Here is a 22,630-nt window from a genome sequence, read left to right as displayed (position 1 = left end):
GTACAGTCGCACACAACATAGGTCTTGTAGCGAGTACAGTCGCACACAAAATAGGTCTTGTAGCGAGTACAGTCGCACACAACATAGGTCTTGTAGCGAGTACAGTCGCACACAACATAGGTCTTGTAGCGAGTACAGTCTCACACAACATAGGTCTTGTAGCGAGTACAGTCGCACACAACATAGGTCTTGTAGCGAGTACAGTCGCACACAACATAGGTCTTGTAGCGAGTACAGTCGCACACAACATAGGTCTTGTAGCGAGTACAGTCGCACACAAAATAGGTCTTGTAGCGAGTACAGTCTCACACAACATTAGGTTTTGTAGCGAGTACAGTCGCACACAACATAGGTCTTGTAGCGAGTACAGTCGCACACAACATAGGTCTTGTAGCGAGTACAGTCGCACACAACATAGGTCTTGTAGCGAGTACAGTCGCACACAACATAAGTCTTGTAGCGACTACAGTCGCACACAACATAGGTCTTGTAGCGAGTACAGTCGCACACAACATAGGTCTTGTAGCGAGTTCAGTCGCACACAACATAGGTCTTGTAGCGAGTACAGTCGCACACAACATAGGTCTTGTAGCGAGTACAGTCGCACACAACATAGGTCTTGTAGCGAGTACAGTCGCACACAACATAGGTCTTGTAGCGAGTTCAGTCGCACACAACATAGGTCTTGTAGCGAGTACAGTCGCACACAACATAGGTCTTGTGGCGAGTAATACAGTCGCACACAACATAGGTCTTGTGGCGAGTAATACAGTCGCACACAACATAGGTCTTGTAGCGAGTACAGTCGCACACAACATAGGTCTTGTAGCGAGTACAGTCGCACACAACATAGGTCTTGTAGCGAGTACAGTCGCACACAACATAGGTCTTGTAGCGAGTACAGTCGCACACAACATAGGTCTTGTAGCGAGTTCAGTCGCACACAACATAGGTCTTGTAGCGAGTACAGTCGCACACAACATAGGTCTTGTGGCGAGTAATACAGTCGCACACAACATAGGTCTTGTGGCGAGTAATACAGTCGCACACAACATAGGTCTTGTAGTGAGTACAGTCGCACACAACATAGGTCTTGTAGCGAGTACAGTCGCACACAACATAGGTCTTGTAGCGAGTACAGTCGCACACAACATAGGTCTTGTAGCGAGTACAGTCGCACACAACATAGGTCTTGTAGCGAGTACAGTCGCACACAACATAGGTCTTGTAGCAAGTACAGTCGTACACAACATAGGTCTTGTAGCGAGTACAGTCGCACACAACATAGGTCTTGTAGCGAGTACAGTCGCACACAACATAGGTCATGGGTCCTCAAACTGCGGCCCTCCAGATGTGGTGAAACTACAAATCCCAGCATGCCTTGCCACAGTTTTCCTATAAGGGATGGTTAAAACTGTGGCAAGGCATGCTGGGAATTGTAGTTTCATAACATCTGGAGGGCCGCAGTTTGAGGACCCATGACATAGGTCTTGTAGCGAGTACAGTCGCACACAACATAGGTCTTGTAGCGAGTTCAGTCGCACACAACATAGGTCTTGTAGCGAGTAAAGTCGCACACAACATAGGTCTTGTGGCGAGTAATACAGTCGCACACAACATAGGTCTTGTAGCGAGTACAGTCGCACACAACATAGGTCTTGTAGCGAGTACAGTCGCAAACAACATAGGTCTTGTAGCGAGTACAGTCGCACACAACATAGGTCTTGTAGCGAGTACAGTCGCACACAACATAGGTCTTGTAGCGAGTACAGTCGCACACAACATAGGTCTTGTAGCGAGTACAGTCGCACACAACATAGGTCTTGTAGCGAGTACAGTCGCACACAACATAGGGCTTGTAGCGAGTACACTCACACACTAAGAGAAGGCAGTGGAAATGGTTGGAGGGCAACCATTGCTAGAGTGATGAGAAACTCGTAAACAACGGGGCTGTTGTGAAAATATTCTATGCATAATACGTATCTATCTAGTAGATTTATTTATTTCTCTAGGAAATACAGAACTGTAATACAGGAAACTACATGGAGCCAGTGTGTCCCTGGTTTTCTTTTATGATGTTCTGAGATAGGTAACTTAAAAAAAAAAAAAAACCCTTTCTTTAAGACCAATATCAAATAAATCAGGGCTGTATTTATTCTCTGAAGTTTAAACAAGTAGATGTTGATACAGGCATATCCTTGGTCATAGATCGTAAATGGCCTGAACCTTGCAGTCTTAGTCACCATTTATTGGTTTTCGTATTATTAGATTTAGAAAAAAATTGCAGTGTTGTACATTAACAATAAAGGGACATATGTTAACAAAACATGTTTGCTAAAGTGTATAATATAAAAAAAAAAAAATTTTTTTAAATTTATTTAAACACACAAACAATAAGTCCACTGGGATTTATCGTCTGACACACAAAGGAACAAAAGGAAGGGGGGGGGAAGAGATGTAGAATAGGTCTTGTAGCGAGTACAGTCGCACACAACATAGGTCTTGTAGCGAGTATAGTCACACACAACATAGGTCTTGTAGCGAGTACAGTCGCACACAACATAGGGCTAGAAGAGAGTACAGTCTCACAAAACATAGGTCTTGTAGCGAGTACAGTCGCACACAACATAGGTCTTGTAGCGAGTACAGTCGCACACAACATAGGTCTTGTAGCAAGTACAGTCGCACACAACATAGGTCTTGTAGCGAGTACAGTCGCACAGAACATAGGTCTTGTAGCGAGTACAGTCGCACACAACATAGGTCTTGTAGCGAGTACAGTCGCACACAACATAGGTCTTGTAGCGAGTACAGTCGCACACAAAATAGGTCTTGTAGCGAGTACAGTCGCACACAACATAGGTCTTGTAGCGAGTACAGTCGCACACAACATAGGTCTTGTAGCGAGTACAGTCGCACACAAAATAGGTCTTGTAGCGAGTACAGTCGCACACAACATAGGTCTTGTAGCGAGTACAGTCGCACACAACATAGGTCTTGTAGCGAGTACAGTCTCACACAACATAGGTCTTGTAGCGAGTACAGTCGCACACAACATAGGTCTTGTAGCGAGTACAGTCGCACACAACATAGGTCTTGTAGCGAGTACAGTCGCACACAACATAGGTCTTGTAGCGAGTACAGTCGCACACAAAATAGGTCTTGTAGCGAGTACAGTCTCACACAACATTAGGTTTTGTAGCGAGTACAGTCGCACACAACATAGGTCTTGTAGCGAGTAAAGTCGCACACAACATAGGTCTTGTGGCGAGTAATACAGTCGCACACAACATAGGTCTTGTAGCGAGTACAGTCGCACACAACATAGGTCTTGTAGCGAGTACAGTCGCAAACAACATAGGTCTTGTAGCGAGTACAGTCGCACACAACATAGGTCTTGTAGCGAGTACAGTCGCACACAACATAGGTCTTGTAGCGAGTACAGTCGCACACAACATAGGTCTTGTAGCGAGTACAGTCGCACACAACATAGGTCTTGTAGCGAGTACAGTCGCACACAACATAGGGCTTGTAGCGAGTACACTCACACACTAAGAGAAGGCAGTGGAAATGGTTGGAGGGCAACCATTGCTAGAGTGATGAGAAACTCGTAAACAACGGGGCTGTTGTGAAAACATTCTATGCATAATACGTATCTATCTAGTAGATTTATTTATTTCTCTAGGAAATACAGAACTGTAATACAGGAAACTACATGGAGCCAGTGTGTCCCTGGTTTTCTTTTATGATTTTCTGAGATAGGTAACTTAAAAAAAAAAAAAAACCCTTTCTTTAAGACCAATATCAAATAAATCAGGGCTGTATTTATTCTCTGAAGTTTAAACAAGTAGATGTTGATACAGGCATATCCTTGGTCATAGATCGTAAATGGCCTGAACCTTGCAGTCTTAGTCACCATTTATTGGTTTTCGTATTATTAGATTTAGAAAAAAATTGCAGTGTTGTACATTAACAATAAAGGGACATATGTTAACAAAACATGTTTGCTAAAGTGTATAATATAAAAAAAAAATTTTTTTTTTAAATTTATTTAAACACACAAACAATAAGTCCACTGGGATTTATCGTCTGACACACAAAGGAACAAAAGGAAGGGGGGGGGAAGAGATGTAGAATAGGTCTTGTAGCGAGTACAGTCGCACACAACATAGGTCTTGTAGCGAGTATAGTCACACACAACATAGGTCTTGTAGCGAGTACAGTCGCACACAACATAGGGCTAGAAGAGAGTACAGTCTCACAAAACATAGGTCTTGTAGCGAGTACAGTCGCACACAACATAGGTCTTGTAGCGAGTACAGTCGCACACAACATAGGTCTTGTAGCAAGTACAGTCGCACACAACATAGGTCTTGTAGCGAGTACAGTCGCACAGAACATAGGTCTTGTAGCGAGTACAGTCGCACACAACATAGGTCTTGTAGCGAGTACAGTCGCACACAACATAGGTCTTGTAGCGAGTACAGTCGCACACAAAATAGGTCTTGTAGCGAGTACAGTCGCACACAACATAGGTCTTGTAGCGAGTACAGTCGCACACAACATAGGTCTTGTAGCGAGTACAGTCGCACACAAAATAGGTCTTGTAGCGAGTACAGTCGCACACAACATAGGTCTTGTAGCGAGTACAGTCGCACACAACATAGGTCTTGTAGCGAGTACAGTCTCACACAACATAGGTCTTGTAGCGAGTACAGTCGCACACAACATAGGTCTTGTAGCGAGTACAGTCGCACACAACATAGGTCTTGTAGCGAGTACAGTCGCACACAACATAGGTCTTGTAGCGAGTACAGTCGCACACAAAATAGGTCTTGTAGCGAGTACAGTCTCACACAACATTAGGTTTTGTAGCGAGTACAGTCGCACACAACATAGGTCTTGTAGCGAGTACAGTCGCACAGAACATAGGTCTTGTAGCGAGTACAGTCGCACACAACATAGGTCTTGTAGCGAGTACAGTCGCACACAACATAGGTCTTGTAGCGAGTACAGTCGCACACAAAATAGGTCTTGTAGCGAGTACAGTCGCACACAACATAGGTCTTGTAGCGAGTACAGTCGCACACAACATAGGTCTTGTAGCGAGTACAGTCTCACACAACATAGGTCTTGTAGCGAGTACAGTCGCACACAACATAGGTCTTGTAGCGAGTACAGTCGCACACAACATAGGTCTTGTAGCGAGTACAGTCGCACACAACATAGGGCTAGAAGAGAGTACAGTCTCACAAAACATAGGTCTTGTAGCGAGTACAGTCGCACACAACATAGGTCTTGTAGCGAGTACAGTCGCACACAACATAGGTCTTGTAGCAAGTACAGTCGCACACAACATAGGTCTTGTAGCGAGTACAGTCGCACACAACATAGGTCTTGTAGCGAGTACAGTCGCACACAACATAGGTCTTGTAGCGAGTACAGTCGCACACAACATAAGTCTTGTAGCGACTACAGTCGCACACAACATAGGTCTTGTAGCGAGTACAGTCGCACACAACATAGGTCTTGTAGCGAGTACAGTCGCACACAACATAGGTCTTGTAGCGAGTACAGTCGCACACAACATAGGTCTTGTAGCGAGTACAGTCGCACACAACATAGGTCTTGTAGCGAGTACAGTCGCACACAACATAGGTCTTGTAGCGAGTACAGTCGCACACAACATAGGTCTTGTAGCGAGTACAGTCGCACACAACATAGGTCTTGTAGCGAGTACAGTCGCACACAACATAGGTCTTGTAGCGAGTACAGTCGCACACAACATAGGTCTTGTAGCGAGTACAGTCGCACACAACATAGGTCTTGTAGCGAGTACAGTCGCACACAACATAGGTCTTGTAGCAAATACAGTCGCACACAACATAGGTCTTGTAGCGAGTACAGTCGCACACAACATAGGTCTTGTAGCGAGTACAGTCGCACACAACATAGGTCTTGTAGCGAGTTCAGTCGCACACAACATAGGTCTTGTAGCGAGTTCAGTCGCACACAACATAGGTCTTGTAGCGAGTACAGTCGCACACAACATAGGTCTTGTAGCGAGTACAGTCGCACACAACATAGGTCTTGTAGCGAGTACAGTCGCACACAACATAGGTCTTGTAGCGAGTTCAGTCGCACACAACATAGGTCTTGTAGCGAGTACAGTCGCACACAACATAGGTCTTGTAGCGAGTACAGTCGCACACAACATAGGTCTTGTAGCGAGTACAGTCGCACACAACATAGGTCTTGTAGCGAGTTCAGTCGCACACAACATAGGTCTTGTAGCGAGTACAGTCGCACACAACATAGGTCTTGTGGCGAGTAATACAGTCGCACACAACATAGGTCTTGTGGCGAGTAATACAGTCGCACACAACATAGGTCTTGTAGCGAGTACAGTCGCACACAACATAGGTCTTGTAGCGAGTACAGTCGCACACAACATAGGTCTTGTAGCGAGTACAGTCGCACACAACATAGGTCTTGTAGCGAGTTCAGTCGCACACAACATAGGTCTTGTAGCGAGTACAGTCGCACACAACATAGGTCTTGTGGCGAGTAATACAGTCGCACACAACATAGGTCTTGTGGCGAGTAATACAGTCGCACACAACATAGGTCTTGTAGCGAGTACAGTCGCACACAACATAGGTCTTGTAGCGAGTACAGTCGCACACAACATAGGTCTTGTAGCGAGTACAGTCGCACACAACATAGGTCTTGTAGCGAGTACAGTCGCACACAACATAGGTCTTGTAGCGAGTACAGTCGCACACAACATAGGTCTTGTAGCAAGTACAGTCGTACACAACATAGGTCTTGTAGCGAGTACAGTCGCACACAACATAGGTCTTGTAGCGAGTACAGTCGCACACAACATAGGTCATGGGTCCTCAAACTGCGGCCCTCCAGATGTGGTGAAACTACAAATCCCAGCATGCCTTGCCACAGTTTTCCTATAAGGGAGTGTTAAAACTGTGGCAAGGCATGCTGGGAATTGTAGTTTCATAACATCTGGAGGGCCGCAGTTTGAGGACCCATGACATAGGTCTTGTAGCGAGTACAGTCGCACACAACATAGGTCTTGTAGCGAGTTCAGTCGCACAAAACATAGGTCTTGTAGCGAGTACAGTCGCACACAACATAGGTCTTGTGGCGAGTAATACAGTCGCACACAACATAGGTCTTGTAGCGAGTACAGTCGCACACAACATAGGTCTTGTAGCGAGTACAGTCGCAAACAACATAGGTCTTGTAGCGAGTACAGTCGCACACAACATAGGTCTTGTAGCGAGTACAGTCGCACACAATGTAGGTCTTGTAGCGAGTACAGTCGCACACAACATAGGTCTTGTAGCGAGTGCAGTCGCACACAACATAAGTCTTGTAGCAAGTTCAGTCGCACACAACATAAGATAACCCCTTCCTCCAGTGCACATTCGATCCAGACAGCTGGGCCTAACTGAACAATAGTCCATGTGACCAGAGGCAGAACTACCATTGGTGCAGCATGTGCAGTGCATCGGGGCCCCTAAGAACTAAAAGGTCCACTGCCGGCCTTGTCACCCTCTTCCATTTCATGTTCTTCCTCTTAGGTCACCTACTGCTGTGTTGCATATAGTGAACTTGGGTGGAGGTGGAGGGTCTAAATTATATTTTTGCACCTTGGTTCATCACCCATAAGTTCCGCCACTGTACGTGGCATACACCTGTATAAGGGAAGGCACTGGAGGTGGTTGGAGGACAAACTTGCTCAGCGGAATTCATGTCTTTTGAGAGTTGACCATGTCGTTCGTTGCACCTTATCTTATGGCCTCCTCCTTTGCCAGTCATACGCCCATATGGGATAGAAGTACAAAATAGTTTTATGAAACTAGGCCTCTATTCCTTTCCAAGATGCCATATACAGATATATTTAAAGGCTGATAAGTATATTCAATCCTTTTAAACTATTAGTGATGGTCAGGACTGTTGTACAGTGTATACCATCAAGAATATTATTCAGGCATCTACACCCTGGATACAAGATGTCTCTGCGCCTTTAATCCTACGGGTTAGATGTGAGCAGCGGAAGATCTCTACTAATGTGGAACATACTGTCGCTGATTAGTGTTTGACTTGGGATTTTCCTGACACTTTTAATGTAATACTTGCCTAAATAAAGCGATTTCCATTTTATATCTATTTCTGAAATAAGATTTGTGCAGCGGATGTTTGTGTAATTACTATAATTGATTGCTGTAGTAATTACTAAGTCATATGCTGGTAAGTTTTTCTTGCTCCGTTCTTATTGATGTTATATAATAAATCTTATTTAACTGGTTTTGACAGCTGTATCCTGTGTGGCGATTTTTCTTTTTTTTTATTATGGAAATGATGCGTTACGGTTGTGGTGAAGCAGAATTGCAGATTCTAGAAACACCTTCTACGGGAACCTGAAAAAGAGCAGAACATTTGCTACAGCTTCCGGTATTTTGGGATCTTTGCTCGTTGAGTCATCTGACAGATGCATTGTTTGTATTCCCGCTTCTGAATGGGGGGAAATATTCTAGGTAAAAGCTGTGTGCTCAGATTAAATGGCTGGGAACCATTCTTCAGAATTTCTCGCCTATACACAGGACGTTCCTGGCAGATGTGGTGTCATATGTCTGGGTGCTTGGCTACGGTTTATTGCAGACATGTATTAAACATAAGCCAAGAGTGGTGCACAAAGCGATCTTGACTTATTTAGCATAATATAATATTTGTATAATTAACAAGACATTAACAGCCGACTAACAAACATGTATTTCTAAACAAAAAAAATGTTTACTATAAGTAAACTGCTCAACCTGATATCATGTGTATATTTCTTGTTTCCCAATATCTTTAGATTTTTGCAGTATAACTGAAATGAAGATATATTGAATAGCTCTTCCAGTAATATCTGTTTGTATATAAGACGTACAGTAGTGTTTCTCATGAACAGTCAGTCAGATGCTTGTGTTCAATAGGGATACGGTCGTATTGTCGACATCACTTAGGTCGACAGTAATTAGGTAGACAGTTGGCAAGGCCGACAGGTGTCTAGGTCGACATAGTTGAAGGTCGACCGGTGTCAATGTCGACATGGGACAAGGTCAACACATCGTTAGGTCGACAGGTTGTAAGGTCGACGTTTTTTTTCGACCTTCACCCATGTCGACATAGACAGCTGTCGACCTTGCCACCTTGCCACCTGTCGACCTAAGTAGTGTCGACAATACAATCCACACCCGTTCAATAAGCCAGTGATGGCTACCCTTGACAAGCCAGCTGTTGTTCCCATAATGCCCTGCTAGTTTTACTATTTGGCCATTCTAAAACTGATGCAGGGTATGCTGGGATGCGTAGTTCAACAACAGCTGGAGTGCCAAGGTTAGCCATCACTGCACTAAGCTGTACTTGATAAATGACAATTAGAAACTCAGTTGTCAACAACTGTTGTTCTACCCAGATATCTGTTCATTATGTTTTGAAATTTTACATTTGTGGGTCAGGATCAAGGCTCACTATTTGTATTATACATTTTTAATTTACTGCAATTTTTTTTTCCAACAAACCGGTTTGAGAAAACGATTATGGGAGGACAGGACAATTGTGTCAGACTAGGGGAACAGCCGTTCACAAGGTACCAGAGTATCCACCGGAGGAAGAGCCAGAATCCACAGAGGTGTGCTACAAAGGCTTTACATTCTTGGACGTCTCGTATGAGGATAGTCTTGTCATTTAGGTCAACAATGATCGCAGAGGGCCTGAGATTTCTGAATTCTCTCTGCTTAGAAATCAGGTGAGCAAGATCCCGGTAGAACTGGAGTTTGACAGATTCAAATGTAATATGGGATTTAGCACGGGTGGGAGAAAGAACAAGCTCTTTGAGCTTGAAGCTGAAGAACTGTATGATGACATTTTGTGGAAGTTCATTGTTTCTGGGTGTAGGCCAGAGAGTGCAGTGGTCCTTTCCCAGTGGCAGTATATCGGAACCTAGATCAGAAATGAGAAAATATTGGTCCTAATTCAGACTGGATCGCACAGCATAATTTAACTTTAATGGCCAAAACCATGTTGCACTGCATGTGGGGCAAATGTGCATTGTGTAGATAAGGAACCAGGGCTATTACAGATACAGACATTATTTCTGAATTCACAGTTTTCCAGATCCTCATTCTTGGTATGGAGGTCTAAAGGCCTCCACCCATTACTGCGACTTGTCTCCCTGGCAAGTCGCATACAATTTCCCCTGAACTCCCCCAGGAGGGCTTCCTTATGATTTGGCACTTTTTTACACATTTTTTACATGTGGTTTATCACAGGTAAACGGACTCCCGCGGAGCTGCCGGGGTAGTGTAAAAGAAATCCGATGCAATACATCGCAGGTGCTTAAAAGCACCCGCTATCTACTGTGGATGGTCCGATTCCAATGTATCCTATGTTCTACCATAAGGCCTCCAACTCTGATGCGCATGGAAACAGGCATTGGATCCAATCAGATGTCAAAACACCTGCAATTTGGCCACTTCTCATCAGTTTTCTCAGGCCAGTCCGTCAGAATCAGATGAAAACCAGGCCAAATCACACAAGTGTATGGGAGCCTTTAGAGTTTAGTAATGATAGGATACTAGTCCAGGCTAGTTTCATTCTGAGCTTTCTGGAGGCGATTTTGATGATCCAGCTTTGTGGTCCTAGAAGCCAGTGACAATATTCCAGATTTGATTGGTCAAGCTTAGTCTAAAAAAACTTTTTAAACTGTGATAGAACATAGGGCCTAATTCATACTTGATTGCCAATTAGTAGGTGGGGCGATTATCGATAAACTGCGCATGCATACAGCCCTTAGCACGCATGCGCGAGGCTGTCCTGGAATATAAACCTGCTTTGTTTTACCATTGCCCAAGTTCATGGACATGAACCCGGCGCTTGGAGGTAGTCACAGACAATTTTCTGGGACTGTCAGTAAAAACACAGGCATTTTAAGGTAAGTCGTGTGATGTCAGCTCCGGCCACGAAAAGTCAGTTTCTATCGCAGCCACTGTGTAAGTCCTGGGCTACCCGAAGACTGCACACACACTGGAGAATCCATATGTGGCTTACAAATGGATTTGCAGCTATTCATACAGATGGGTATAGCAAAATAATAATCACCGGTCACCTCCTGTGCTTTCCTTAAATCCTGGACTGATAATGTACCTTGACTACTGCATACCTCCCCACATGACTCTCTCCATGAGGGACACAGTGCTCTATTTCTGGACTTCCACTCATGTTGGGACGTATGCTGCTGTGGTGGGGATCTCTTGGTCAAACTGGAAGCATTTTATGTTAGAACCATCATTTCTCATTTGATAATTCTACATTCAGTTTGTCCACACTTTAACATAAGCCATAGTTTCTGTAAAGTAACATTATACAGGTATATTTATATACATTAAACTATTATATCATTTATGGAAATCCAAGCCATTTGTGAGGAATATTATGTTTGCCGATAAGTACCAGAAGTACAAATTTATTAAAATATATATATATATTATTTGTTTGTTTAGTGAAGTATAAATACAGCAGTTTCATATAAAGGCAGATATCGCCCTCTAGTGGATAATTCCTATAAAACTTTTTTGTTCTAAAATAAGTCCTTGAAATGTGCAGAAACATCTGTTCAAATGAAAAAAGAAGCAGGTCATAGTCCTTGCCGCGTTCATAGCAATGAGGTTCTGGATATAGCCACATAGGTTTATAAAGAGAAGAGTCACAGAGCTTTAGGGCAAACTTCATGTTTGGACATGTTTCTATCTTAGGGAAGATTTGTATAGTTTCACAGTATATAACCTATATACATTGGTGAATACTTGTATAGTTGACAGTATATACTGTACCACTATAAATACATAAGTCTGTTTTTTGTATAAAATGAAATAGACTTTAGTTTGTGGTATACATAGCAGCTGTGCTCTAATACCCCCTTGTTAGTGGGGGACAGTATAGTGGAAAAGATGTGAATAGGTTTTGAGCACGCTTAGCAGTCGCCACCACCTTTATGTAAGATTAATCTGTACTTGTGTATTAGCACGGCGCCCACTAAGCAAATTGCTTAGTGGGCGATTCTGCGTAAGAAAATCACATTGCATTGAATGCATTTTTTGCGTGCGATGCGATTTTCCTATGTAATTTATTCACTGTTTTCTGCCCTTGGGCGGTGCGATGCCATTTACTTTACTATACATTTCTAGGAGATGCAATGAGATTTAGGCACCTCCCACTATCCACACCACCCCGAAGCGTGGCGAGCGCAGCGAACGCGTCCTGCTGACCTTTTCATACCCCCACTATCCACGTCGGAGTGGAGTTGATTTTATATAGTGTGGCAAGCGGACGCAGAATACTTGTAATGTAATCCGCTGCACTCGCCACACTATATAAAATCAACTCTACTCCAACGTGGATAGTGGGTGTATTAAAAGGTCGGGAGGACGCGATCCGCTGCCGGTCGTCACACTTCAGGGTGGCGTGGATAGTGGGGAGGGTGCCTAAATGTCATTGCATCTCATAGAAGTGTATAGTAAACTAAATGGCATCGCACCCTATAAAAATCGCATGAGATTTTGAGTGCTATGCGATCGAATCACACCTCCCGTGGGCAGAAAGCAGTGAATAAATTACATAGGAAAAATCGCATTGCATGCAAAATAAACACATGCAATGCGATTTTCCTCCAGTGCCGTACATATGCAAATAGGGCGCCGTGCTAATACACAAGTACCGATTAATCTACATCAGACACTATGTTCATTGGATAGTTGTTTCAGGATGGAAAATACCATCCTGAAACAACTATCCAATGAACAGTGTCTGATGTAGATTCTTTTTTATGTTATATTTTAATACATTTTTATGTAAAAATTTGTACCCACTGATTAATCCTACATAAAGGTGGTGGCTACTACTAAGCGCACTCTGTACCTATTTTCACATCTAGAACAAAGTACTGCCTGCGCAGGCTTATGTATAGATCACATTACATCTAGTTCAAATCGCATGCGATACGCTACAACAGTGTGCAATTTGAAATCAATGCAATCCGATCTGGTACAAAGTACTGCCAGCACACACCTTTTTGAAACATGCCGTGTGTGGGCACCATTAGAAGGGTCCTTCTAATACCCCTTTCACATCGCACTTTTAAAACGTTAAATTGCCGTTTTTTTCCCTTTTTAAAACGTTTAAGCCTGCACTGTGAATGCACCACAGCCGATTTACCGTTTAAAGTTAACTGGCATTTCGAACCGTGTAAAAAGCAGAGTCCTACACGGTTTCTTGTCGTTTTTTGTGCAATGTGAATGTGTACAATGTGTCTGAAACGGTATTTCAGGCAAACAACACAAGCTACAGAGCAGTGATAGGCCGTCCCCTTAAAAATGACAGGCAATGTTGACACTCTGGCTTGAAACGTGTTCGGGTTGAAACGGTTTGACTGCTATGTTGAATGAGACTAACCGGTATTTAAAACGGTAATCTGCGGCAATGTTAAGGCTCTGACCCGTTTTAATTACCGTTTTAAAATACCGGTTTTTAAAACGTGTCGGCGATGTGAAAGTGGTATAAGAGATATCTTTTACTTTCTCATCTAGTGTGTACATTCAATAACGTTAAAGAGGCCATGCTGCAGCTATGAGCAATATCCCACCTGCAATAGAACACCTATCTTAGTAAATGTACGCCTTAGGGCAGGGCAACAACGGCCCTCCAGATGTTGATGAACTACACATCCCAGCATGCCTTACATCAGTTTCAGCATGGCCACATAGCAAAACTAATGCAAAGCATCCTGGGATGTGTAGTTCATTAACATCTGGAGGGCCGGTGTTGCCCAGCCCTGCCTTAGGGGGTATTCAATGTGAGGGTCACAGCAGTCGAGCTTGCTCGACCGCCGTGACCCAGTCCCGTTCTCGGTCAGCTCGACCGACAACATGCAGGCGGGATTCAATGTCCCGCCTGCCGGGGAGCGAGAAGGGGGTGTGGCCGCAAGTTTCAGCCGGGAAGAGGCGAGCTGCAGCCGACAGCTCGCCACTTCCCGGCAGAACGAGCCCAACAGCTTGTGATGCTCAATGCTGTCGGGGAAGACAGCATTGAATAGGGCCTGGCGGGCATCTCCCAGACAGGACGTTCTCGTCGGAGATTGAATATCCCCCTTAGTGTGCAGCAGTTCTCAATCCTATAGTTCCGATTCCTTCCCTGGGGCTTCAGCTGCTAAGCAAATGCCCATCCAACATGCCCTGACACAGTGTTACCATATCCTAACTGGAAAACTGTGGCAGGGGATGCTGGGATAAAGTGAGCTATTTTTTGATGGTTAGGCTTTGGTAGGGTTAAAGGTTAGGCACTAGGGGAGGATTAGGGGTTAGTCAAACGTCCATTGGGATGCACTGTAAATTCCACAGAAAGTCTTTTAAAATGTTCCCTTCGGACCCACTGTACAAGGTAAGTCACCACTAGACCAACAAGGAGATTTTATCAACCGATTTGTTCAATAGCAACAACATGTTGAGGTTTCATGAATGTCGACATGGTTCTGTAGATAAAGTACACCTTAAAGAAAATTGCTATTAATCCTATATTTAGTTGCACCCCCGATATGAATAATATGTATCCAGCTTGGTAGATCAAAGCACAGATTAAAATCGAGAAAAAGGCCCAGATTGGATTCCTTTGATGTCCCATCGGGTACACTGCGCAGTCCCGTGGGTATCGGAGTTTTCATTTTTAAACAAAAAAAACTTTCACTGATAAAATACTGTTCCATATTAATAGGGTATTTATTTATGTTGCAAATGCAACAAAGTATGAATAATTTATTTTTATAGTTTAAATAAAAAAAAAAAAACTATAATAAGAATCAGAAGCTAGGGGTTACATAAGTAAAAAAAGATAAAAAGTATAATATTAGTAGAAAATAGCGCTAAATAAAAAAAATAAAAAAGTTATAGTATGGTGTGCCACCCCAACGTAATCCAGCCACACCAATCCAAGGGGAATCACGCCCCAAATTCATCTCTAAGGCTTGCAAATTGAACCTTCATTGCGTCTTCAGTTCCAAAATGCAGTCTGTGGATACCAGGGACCAAACTGGTTGAAACATTTAGATCAGGTGGTTGGGATGCTACTCCAAGGTGAAGGGGTCCCAACTTTCAATATTGAGCATATGGGGGGTGGCACACCCTAATTACACACATGTATCATGAGGTGCTATCAAAAGAGTGCAGTGTATAATTGAAGGTTTCTCTAGTGTGCATTACACGGAATGCCTCCCAAGTGTGATCTCGGTAATGCTACCAGGACAGAGGACCCGCAAACCATGAGCAATGATCTTGGAAAGTGTATGGAAAGTGGCCAAGGAGTGGTCACTGACCAGCTTTTTATTAAACCAGAGCTGTAGATAAATGGTTTCCCATTAAAAAAGGTTTCCATATGTACAAAAGAACATCTGTCCTTTGAAGTGAAATGACTAAAAAAGGCAGAGGTTGCTGCATAAACTACTAATGCCAAATGATTTTATGATTGTGACTGTAAGCGTGTATACCTGTGGTCTGCACCAACATTCTTCATCTTCTAATTCCATGAATGACTGACAAACGCTCAACCTTGGCAACCAATCACTTTAAGAACCTCATTCCTTTCTGAGCTTCATCTTTTCCGAAATAGAACGTAAAAAACATTTTAATTTCTAGAAGACCTGCAGTAATCCTAAGCAAAAATGGAATAATTGAATCTAGCAAAAGAGCCTTGAAAGTGGTGTGGTTATATGGATGACAATCATTCTACATTTATAGGACAAGGGAACTATCCTGACGTGACGAAGGCAGTTACTGGGCTGATGGGGGATTTTAAAACCATTTTAATCCCTCCATTAAATAAAGCATTAACGAGTTAGAAAAAAAAGTTTCCTACGGTTATTCCAGCTCAAATAAATGGGTCAATGCGGCACAAAACAAATCCCTATTTTTTCCAGTGTGACCAAAAAGGATTTACAATATTTTTTAAGAATGTATTTATTGTCGTCAAGTATGTACATAATAATATTAGATAGGTGGTCGGAAATCTTATTTAATCTTGGCTAAAGCTGCTGCTCTCCTCTCTGTGTTCTGAAAAAGTGCTCTAATCAAACTCTTTACTTCGACAGTAGAGAACTCTGTTGCGAGGGGTCCTTTACCATCTGCCCACCTGTATAGAGAGAAGACTGTGAGCTCAGATATCACGACACATACGAAAGTTTACATCATTAAAAAACAATTCAGTTAGAACAGAACATAATGGGGCCTACACACACACACGGGGAGATGTGCTGAGTGTTCTGAGCGATGCTAGAATGATCAGCAAGATCGCACAGCGCGGTGCCGCTGAATGATATTTCAGGGCCAGTGTTCTCCGGTCATTTTAAAATGTCCTCAAATTTCCCCGTGTGTAGACCCCGTAAGTTATCACACGTGTCATTTTTTTGTTTTAACGGTTCATAATGCCACACTATTTCCAACATTGGCATATTCACAGACAGTCTAGGAACAGGCACTGCCAGAGGCAGGGAGAATTGTGAGCAGATTGTACATCTCACCTAGAAGAGCGGCTCAGAGGAACAGTGCAGCTAATTTAGGGATCTCCAACCACCTGCCATAATTGTAAAGGCCCATACACACTGGGCGACTGAGCTGAAAGTCGCTCAAAACTGCAGGTTTGAGCGGCTTTCAGCTCAAAGCCGCCCAGTGTGTATGGCCCGGCGATGAGCGGTGAGCACTGCTGCGCGATCCCGCAACATCGCCGGGAAAGCAATTCACCTGCTGGTTATACTTTCAGGACGGCTTTGCATAGCGCTCCGCTGTCCATACACGCTGGGCATAGTGGCCCAGTGTGTATGGACCTTAAGCCTGTCAGGGCAGCCCTGAAGATGATAAATGACTTCCTCACAGGAACGTCATATATCAGTGTGAGCCAGTGCATCCACATGGAAGATGGAAAGGAAAGCCACAATCTAGCTACAGCCTTCCTGACCAGGAAAGTACATACAGCCGGATTGGCTCATGATGGGATAGGCTCAATGCTTTAATTGGCTTCAGCCAATAGACCTTTACGACAGATGTGTCCAGTTGCACTGTAAGTCCCAGTCCTGGTCATAACCCTCCAGAGTGACATAGTCTCAAATTGCGGCGCATCGCACCAGACTAGTGCATTCTATCAAATGTAATGTGCTCTTATGGTTGCATTTTAACAATGGAAATTCTACAGAAGCACCAGAAACAATCTTTGTCATTTTTGCTTCAAATGTTTTAGTCCCTTTGCAGCTCAGAAATGGCGTATCCTGCATACATAATCCCTGCTCTCATCGCCAGTAACTGGCTAGGCGATAACAGACACTTACCGATCTACAATCTCCTGAAGGTTTGCTTGTAGGATGATCATGAGTTCTTTGAATTTCATCCACTTCTGCACATAGACTGGAACCTCCTCCTGAAACGTCTTGTTCTTGCCTTCTTCAGGAAGAGGAGTGAAGACGAGGGGTCCTTCCTCAATCATTGTACGACACAGCGAGTACAGTTTTTCTCCATCTTCAGTGGAGATGTCCTGCCGCAATGGAAAAAAAAAATAAAGTTTATTAACGGCAATCTCCCTGTAGCCATTATCTGACTGGAAGAAATTGGTGTATCAAAAATGTTAGGCCATCTTTAAATAAATTGTGGTTATCAGTATCCCTGTTGCCCTCAGGTACATTATAAAGCAATTTCAAATTATTTTCAATTGTCTTCGTTAATCTGGGAGTAGGGTGGCCAATCCCGGGATCGGCGGGATCCCAGGATTTGACCCCAAAATGTCTGGGATTTCAATCCTGGGATTTTGGGATTAGACTGCGCATGCGCAGTCTAATGCCGGGCAGCGTCTGAGCACTCACTCAGATACTGCCCGGCTGCTCCCGGCCCGGCATGCAGCCTGCGTAGCGTGATTCGGTCATAGGTCACGCTACGCAGGCCGCAGCGCTGACCACCAGCGCCGGAACATGCTCGCCGCCGGGCCTCCCACCGCATACCCGACACCAGAACCTGCTCGCCGCCGGGCCTCCCACATGTCTACCTGACTCCTGCCTCTGCACTGCGGCCGCCTTCCCCCTTCTGCAGCTCAGAAAAAGTAAGTCAGTGTGGGGGCACAGGGGGCAATTTTCTTTTAGGGATGGCAATGAAAAAATGCCCCGGGATTGGCATCCCTATCTGGGAGTGCATACTGTTTCTCTGGCCGGATCTCGGAATAATGGTAGTCATGAAATCCATTCACACATATCTTATTAAAAGCAGCTGTATAGCATCTACAACTAACAGCTATCCAGGGTGCTTTATTTTATGGACAATATAGATTAGATTGCTTATATTATTTCTTGAGATGAACTGTAGGGAGCGAACACATTTTTAAGACTATGAGCCAGATGTACTAAGCTTCGAAACTGATAAAATGGAGAAAGTGATTAACAGTCAGCCAATCAGCTCCTATCTGAAATGTCACAGACTGGGTTAAAAAAATGTCAGGCAGGAGCTGATTGGCTGGCTGTTTATCACTCTATTTTATCACTTTTGAAGCTTGATACATCTGGCCCTGTGTATTTTATAAATCTGGTGAGCACGTTTTGACCAGAGCAGGCACACATGTGAAACGGACAAGGACTCTGTAATGTTCCCCTGGATGACAAGGGCAACAAAACTCTGATCGTTAGTGCTAGTAACCTACTGTATTCTGACAGATGATAACCAACCTCCAGAGCTGTAATTTTGCTGATTATTTCAGTGATGGCTGTATTCAGCAATGTTCCCATGGCCTTGCAATATATAGCCACTGGAAGCACGTCCTGCCACACCTTCCCCAAGCGACTCAGTTGATGAATAACCTTATGAAGAGATTGTGGAAATGTAAAACAGTCACCAATAAGAAATGACAGTGACCTTCCTAAATGACTTTGCTTTCTTTTATAATGATATAACAAAGTAAATAAAGTTTAATCATTATACATCAATGGTTCCCAAACTTTGACTAACGAGACCCTGGAATATCGGTAAAAAAAAAAAATTCAGCAAAAAATAATAAAATCAGATAAAATTGTGCTTAGGGCTCATTCTTAGCTTCAGTTATGTGGTGGTGAACCGGGTTGCGCTTCTGTTTGTCCACATATTTCCGATTGGCTGCCGTCAGCACTGATTTTGCCTATCGTACTAGGCATAAATAAATGGAGTATAAAAGTTTTGTCTGGACAATTGACTTAAGGTGGCCATACACATGCAGATTTATCTTCAGATCTGTCTGGTTGGAACAAAAACATGGTTATGGATGAGAGCAAATGACAGTTGACCATTTGCTTGGAAATGCTGGAAAACTGAAAAACTGTCACTCATCCATAACCATGTTTTTGTTCCAACCAGCCAGATCTGAAGATAAATCTTACTAGTGTATGGCCACCTTAAGAGAGCGCACTGTAGCAGTTATTATATCTTTTAATTAAAAACAAGTATTCACTATTAATACAATTATCTATATAAAAATCACAACATATAACATAAGAAGATATTTATATAGGCCGATCTACATTAAGTGGGTTTCCTCCAGTATTTATGGATTAAATAATTGCTAGCATTTGGAAATATAGACCCACAGAAGAACCTTGATGATGGTAAGCGCGTATGCACCACCTCCCCTTGCATTAATTAAATGAGTCCAAGTATAATTCACTCAGCGGAGAGTATTTTAACCCCTTCCCGACATTTGACGTATATATACGTCATGGCCGGGAAGTACTTCCCGACACATGACGTATATATACGTCATGACTTCTAACTGTCACTGCGTCTAGAGACGCAGTGACAGAGGGACGATGTCTGCTGTCCCTGACAGCAGACATGTCCCTGCATGCCCAGGGGGGGCTGCGATGCAGCCCCCCCGTCGGCGATCGCTGTGATTGGCTGTTCAGTGTGAACAGCCAATTACAGCGTTTTCTGTGTCACCGGCGAATAACGTTCGCCGGTGACACGGGTTTGGAGGTGATTGGTGCTGTAAAGTACAGCACCAATCACCGCGGGGTGTAAGGGTGACACTGGTGTCACCCCACCTCACCCCGCCTGCCCCCAAAGGCCGTGATTGGTCCGTCGGACCGACGGACCAATCACAGCCATGGAGGGGGGTTTAAACTAACGGGGACTACACTGCAGACGCCATTCCGGTCTGGAATAGCGTGCAGTGCGGTCACCGTGCCCAGCTGTCGCCATTTACTGACCAGAACCTTGCTCAATACTTACCTGATCACTGCTTGGGATCTTGCTTCATCTTGTGACATCCTGTGCTGTGTTGTGCTGTGTTGTGCTGCTGCAGTGTCATCGAGTTAGAGAGAGAGAGAGATAGAGAGAGATAGAGAGGCCTAGTGACAGAGAGTGCTATATTTTGTGCTGCTGCAGTGTAATAGAGTTATAGATAGAGAGATAAAGAGAGATAGAGAGAGAGATAGAGAGAGATAGAGAGATAGTGACAGATCGTGCTATATATTTTTTATATAACTGACTGCTGCCCCCCCTTTTGTGCTGATCAGTATAAATTAACTGATCAGCAACTTTTTGGGGGCGCAGGGTATTTTTTATATATATATATACCTGTCAGTGCTGCTGCTGCAGTGTCATAGAGTGATAGATAGTGAGAGATAGAGAGATAGAGAGAGATAGTGACAGAGAGTGATAGAGACTGCTATATTTTGTGTCTGCTGCCCCCCTTTTGTGCACCCCCAGCAACTTTTTGGGGGTGCAGGGGTTATTTTTCATATATATAACTGTCAGTGCTGCTGCTGTAGTGTCATAGAGTGATAGATAGTGAGAGATAGAGAGATAAAGGGATTTTTGTAAGAACTTACCGTTCGAATCCCTTTCTCTGATATGGTCCTGGTGACACAGCTCAACACTGGGATGTAGGAGGGTCCGAAGGAGCCAGGCACCTATCCTAAAGCTTTAGAGGGTAGGCTCCTCCCCTACTGCATCCCTGGACTCTTCAGTTCAACTTTCAAAGCCACTGGAATACATTAACTCAGTACAAACACCTGCACATTATCTGCACATTTTATAACAGAAACTGTTAACTTTTAACCATTTTAACATGAACATCATGAAATTCTGGCATACTTACTGAGCGTAAGGGAGGGATCGCTGTGTCACCAGGACCATATCAGAGAAAGGGATTCGAACGGTAAGTTCTTACAAAAATCCCTTTTTCTCTTTCAATGGTCCTGGTGACACAGCTCAACACTGGGACGTTCCAGAGCCGGTCCTTTGGGAGGGTACGCTCAGGTCTGCAGCTCTCAGCACTGCTCGCCCGAATGATGCGTCCTCCGACGCGAACTCATGGAATCTATAGAATTTGGCAAATGTGTGAACAGATGACCAAGTGGCAGCTCTGCAAACCTGCTCTGCTGTGGCCCCATGTCGAACCGCCCAAGAGGTGGCAACTGACCTGGTGGTATGCGCATTTATTTTGGCCGGTACTGGTCTACCCACTTTGGTGTAAGCAAAGGCTATCATAGACCGCAACCACCTAGCAATAGTCTGCTTAGATGCAGGCCAACCAATTTTGTGTACGTCATACAATACCAACAATGTGTCAGTCTTCCTGACACTCTTCACTCTGTCCACATATATGCGTAAGGCACGCACAACATCCAAAGTTCTCAATTTGTCCCTTTTCTTAGAACCCTCTGGGGGTTGAAACACAGGTAGAACAATCTCCTGATTTAAATGGAAGGTAGATACCACCTTCGGTAAAAACTGAGGCACTGTTCTTAAAACAGCCCTGTCATCATGAAAAATTAAGAAGGGAGATTTACATGATAAAGCTCCCAACTCTGAAACTCTTTTAGCAGATGCTACTGCTAACAAAAATACTAGCTTCCACGTAAGAAACTTAAAGTCAGCCGACCTTAAAGGTTCAAAAGGTGCCTTTTGAAGGCATTCCAAAACCAGTGATAGATCCCAAGGAGCTACTGGTTGCTTGTATGGAGGCTTCAACCTGGATACTCCTTGTAAAAAAGTTTGAATTTCCGGCAAAATGGCTATCTTTTTCTGGAAATAGATGGACAAGGCCGAGATCTGCACCTTCAGTGACTGAAGGCTTAGGCCCGATGAAAAACCATCTTGTAAGAATTCCATCATTCTTGATAGCTTAAAATGAGATGTATGAGCCTTTCTTCTCTCACACCATCGAATGTAAGTCTTCCAGACTCTATAATAATTTGCCGAAGATACAGCTTTTCTGGCCTTTATCATCGTCTGTACTACTGCGTCAGAAAACCCTTTTCTTTTTAAAATGATGGTTTCAATAGCCAGGCCGTCAAAATCAATCGATCTGAATCCAGGTGATTGAATGGGCCTTGTCTTAGAAGGTCTGGTCTCAGAGGTAGACGCCATGAGTCCACAGACAACCTCTGAAGCCTCGAGTACCAGGATCTCCTTGGCCAATCTGGGGCCACTAAGATCACTGGAACCTTCTGCCCTTGTATTTTCTTTAGAAGTCTCGGTAACATTGGTACAGGTGGGAATGCATAAAGGAGATC

The 22,630-nt window shown here is 43.8% G+C and overlaps 1 protein-coding gene across 1 annotated transcript in view; it reads right to left on the bottom strand.

Annotated features, from left to right (window-relative positions):
* Positions 1 to 15,767: 15,767 nt before the first annotated feature.
* The window catches only part of ZW10 (zw10 kinetochore protein), a 49,189-nt gene continuing 42,326 nt past the window's right edge, over positions 15,768 to 22,630 (bottom strand). The window contains exons 14-16 of the mRNA XM_083163233.1: positions 18,809 to 18,940; positions 17,432 to 17,634; positions 15,768 to 16,242 (exon numbers count right to left, since the gene is read on the bottom strand). Of these exons, the coding sequence (XP_083019359.1) occupies positions 16,122 to 16,242; positions 17,432 to 17,634; positions 18,809 to 18,940 (456 nt within the window). The 3' untranslated portion in view covers positions 15,768 to 16,121. The remainder of the gene's footprint in view (positions 16,243 to 17,431; positions 17,635 to 18,808; positions 18,941 to 22,630) is intronic.

This window comes from Crinia signifera, chromosome 19, assembly GCF_055691185.1.
Source record: "Crinia signifera chromosome 19, ASM5569118v1, whole genome shotgun sequence".
Lineage (NCBI taxonomy): Eukaryota > Metazoa > Chordata > Amphibia > Anura > Myobatrachidae > Crinia > Crinia signifera.
This window is presented reverse-complemented; position numbering and strand designations above follow the sequence as displayed.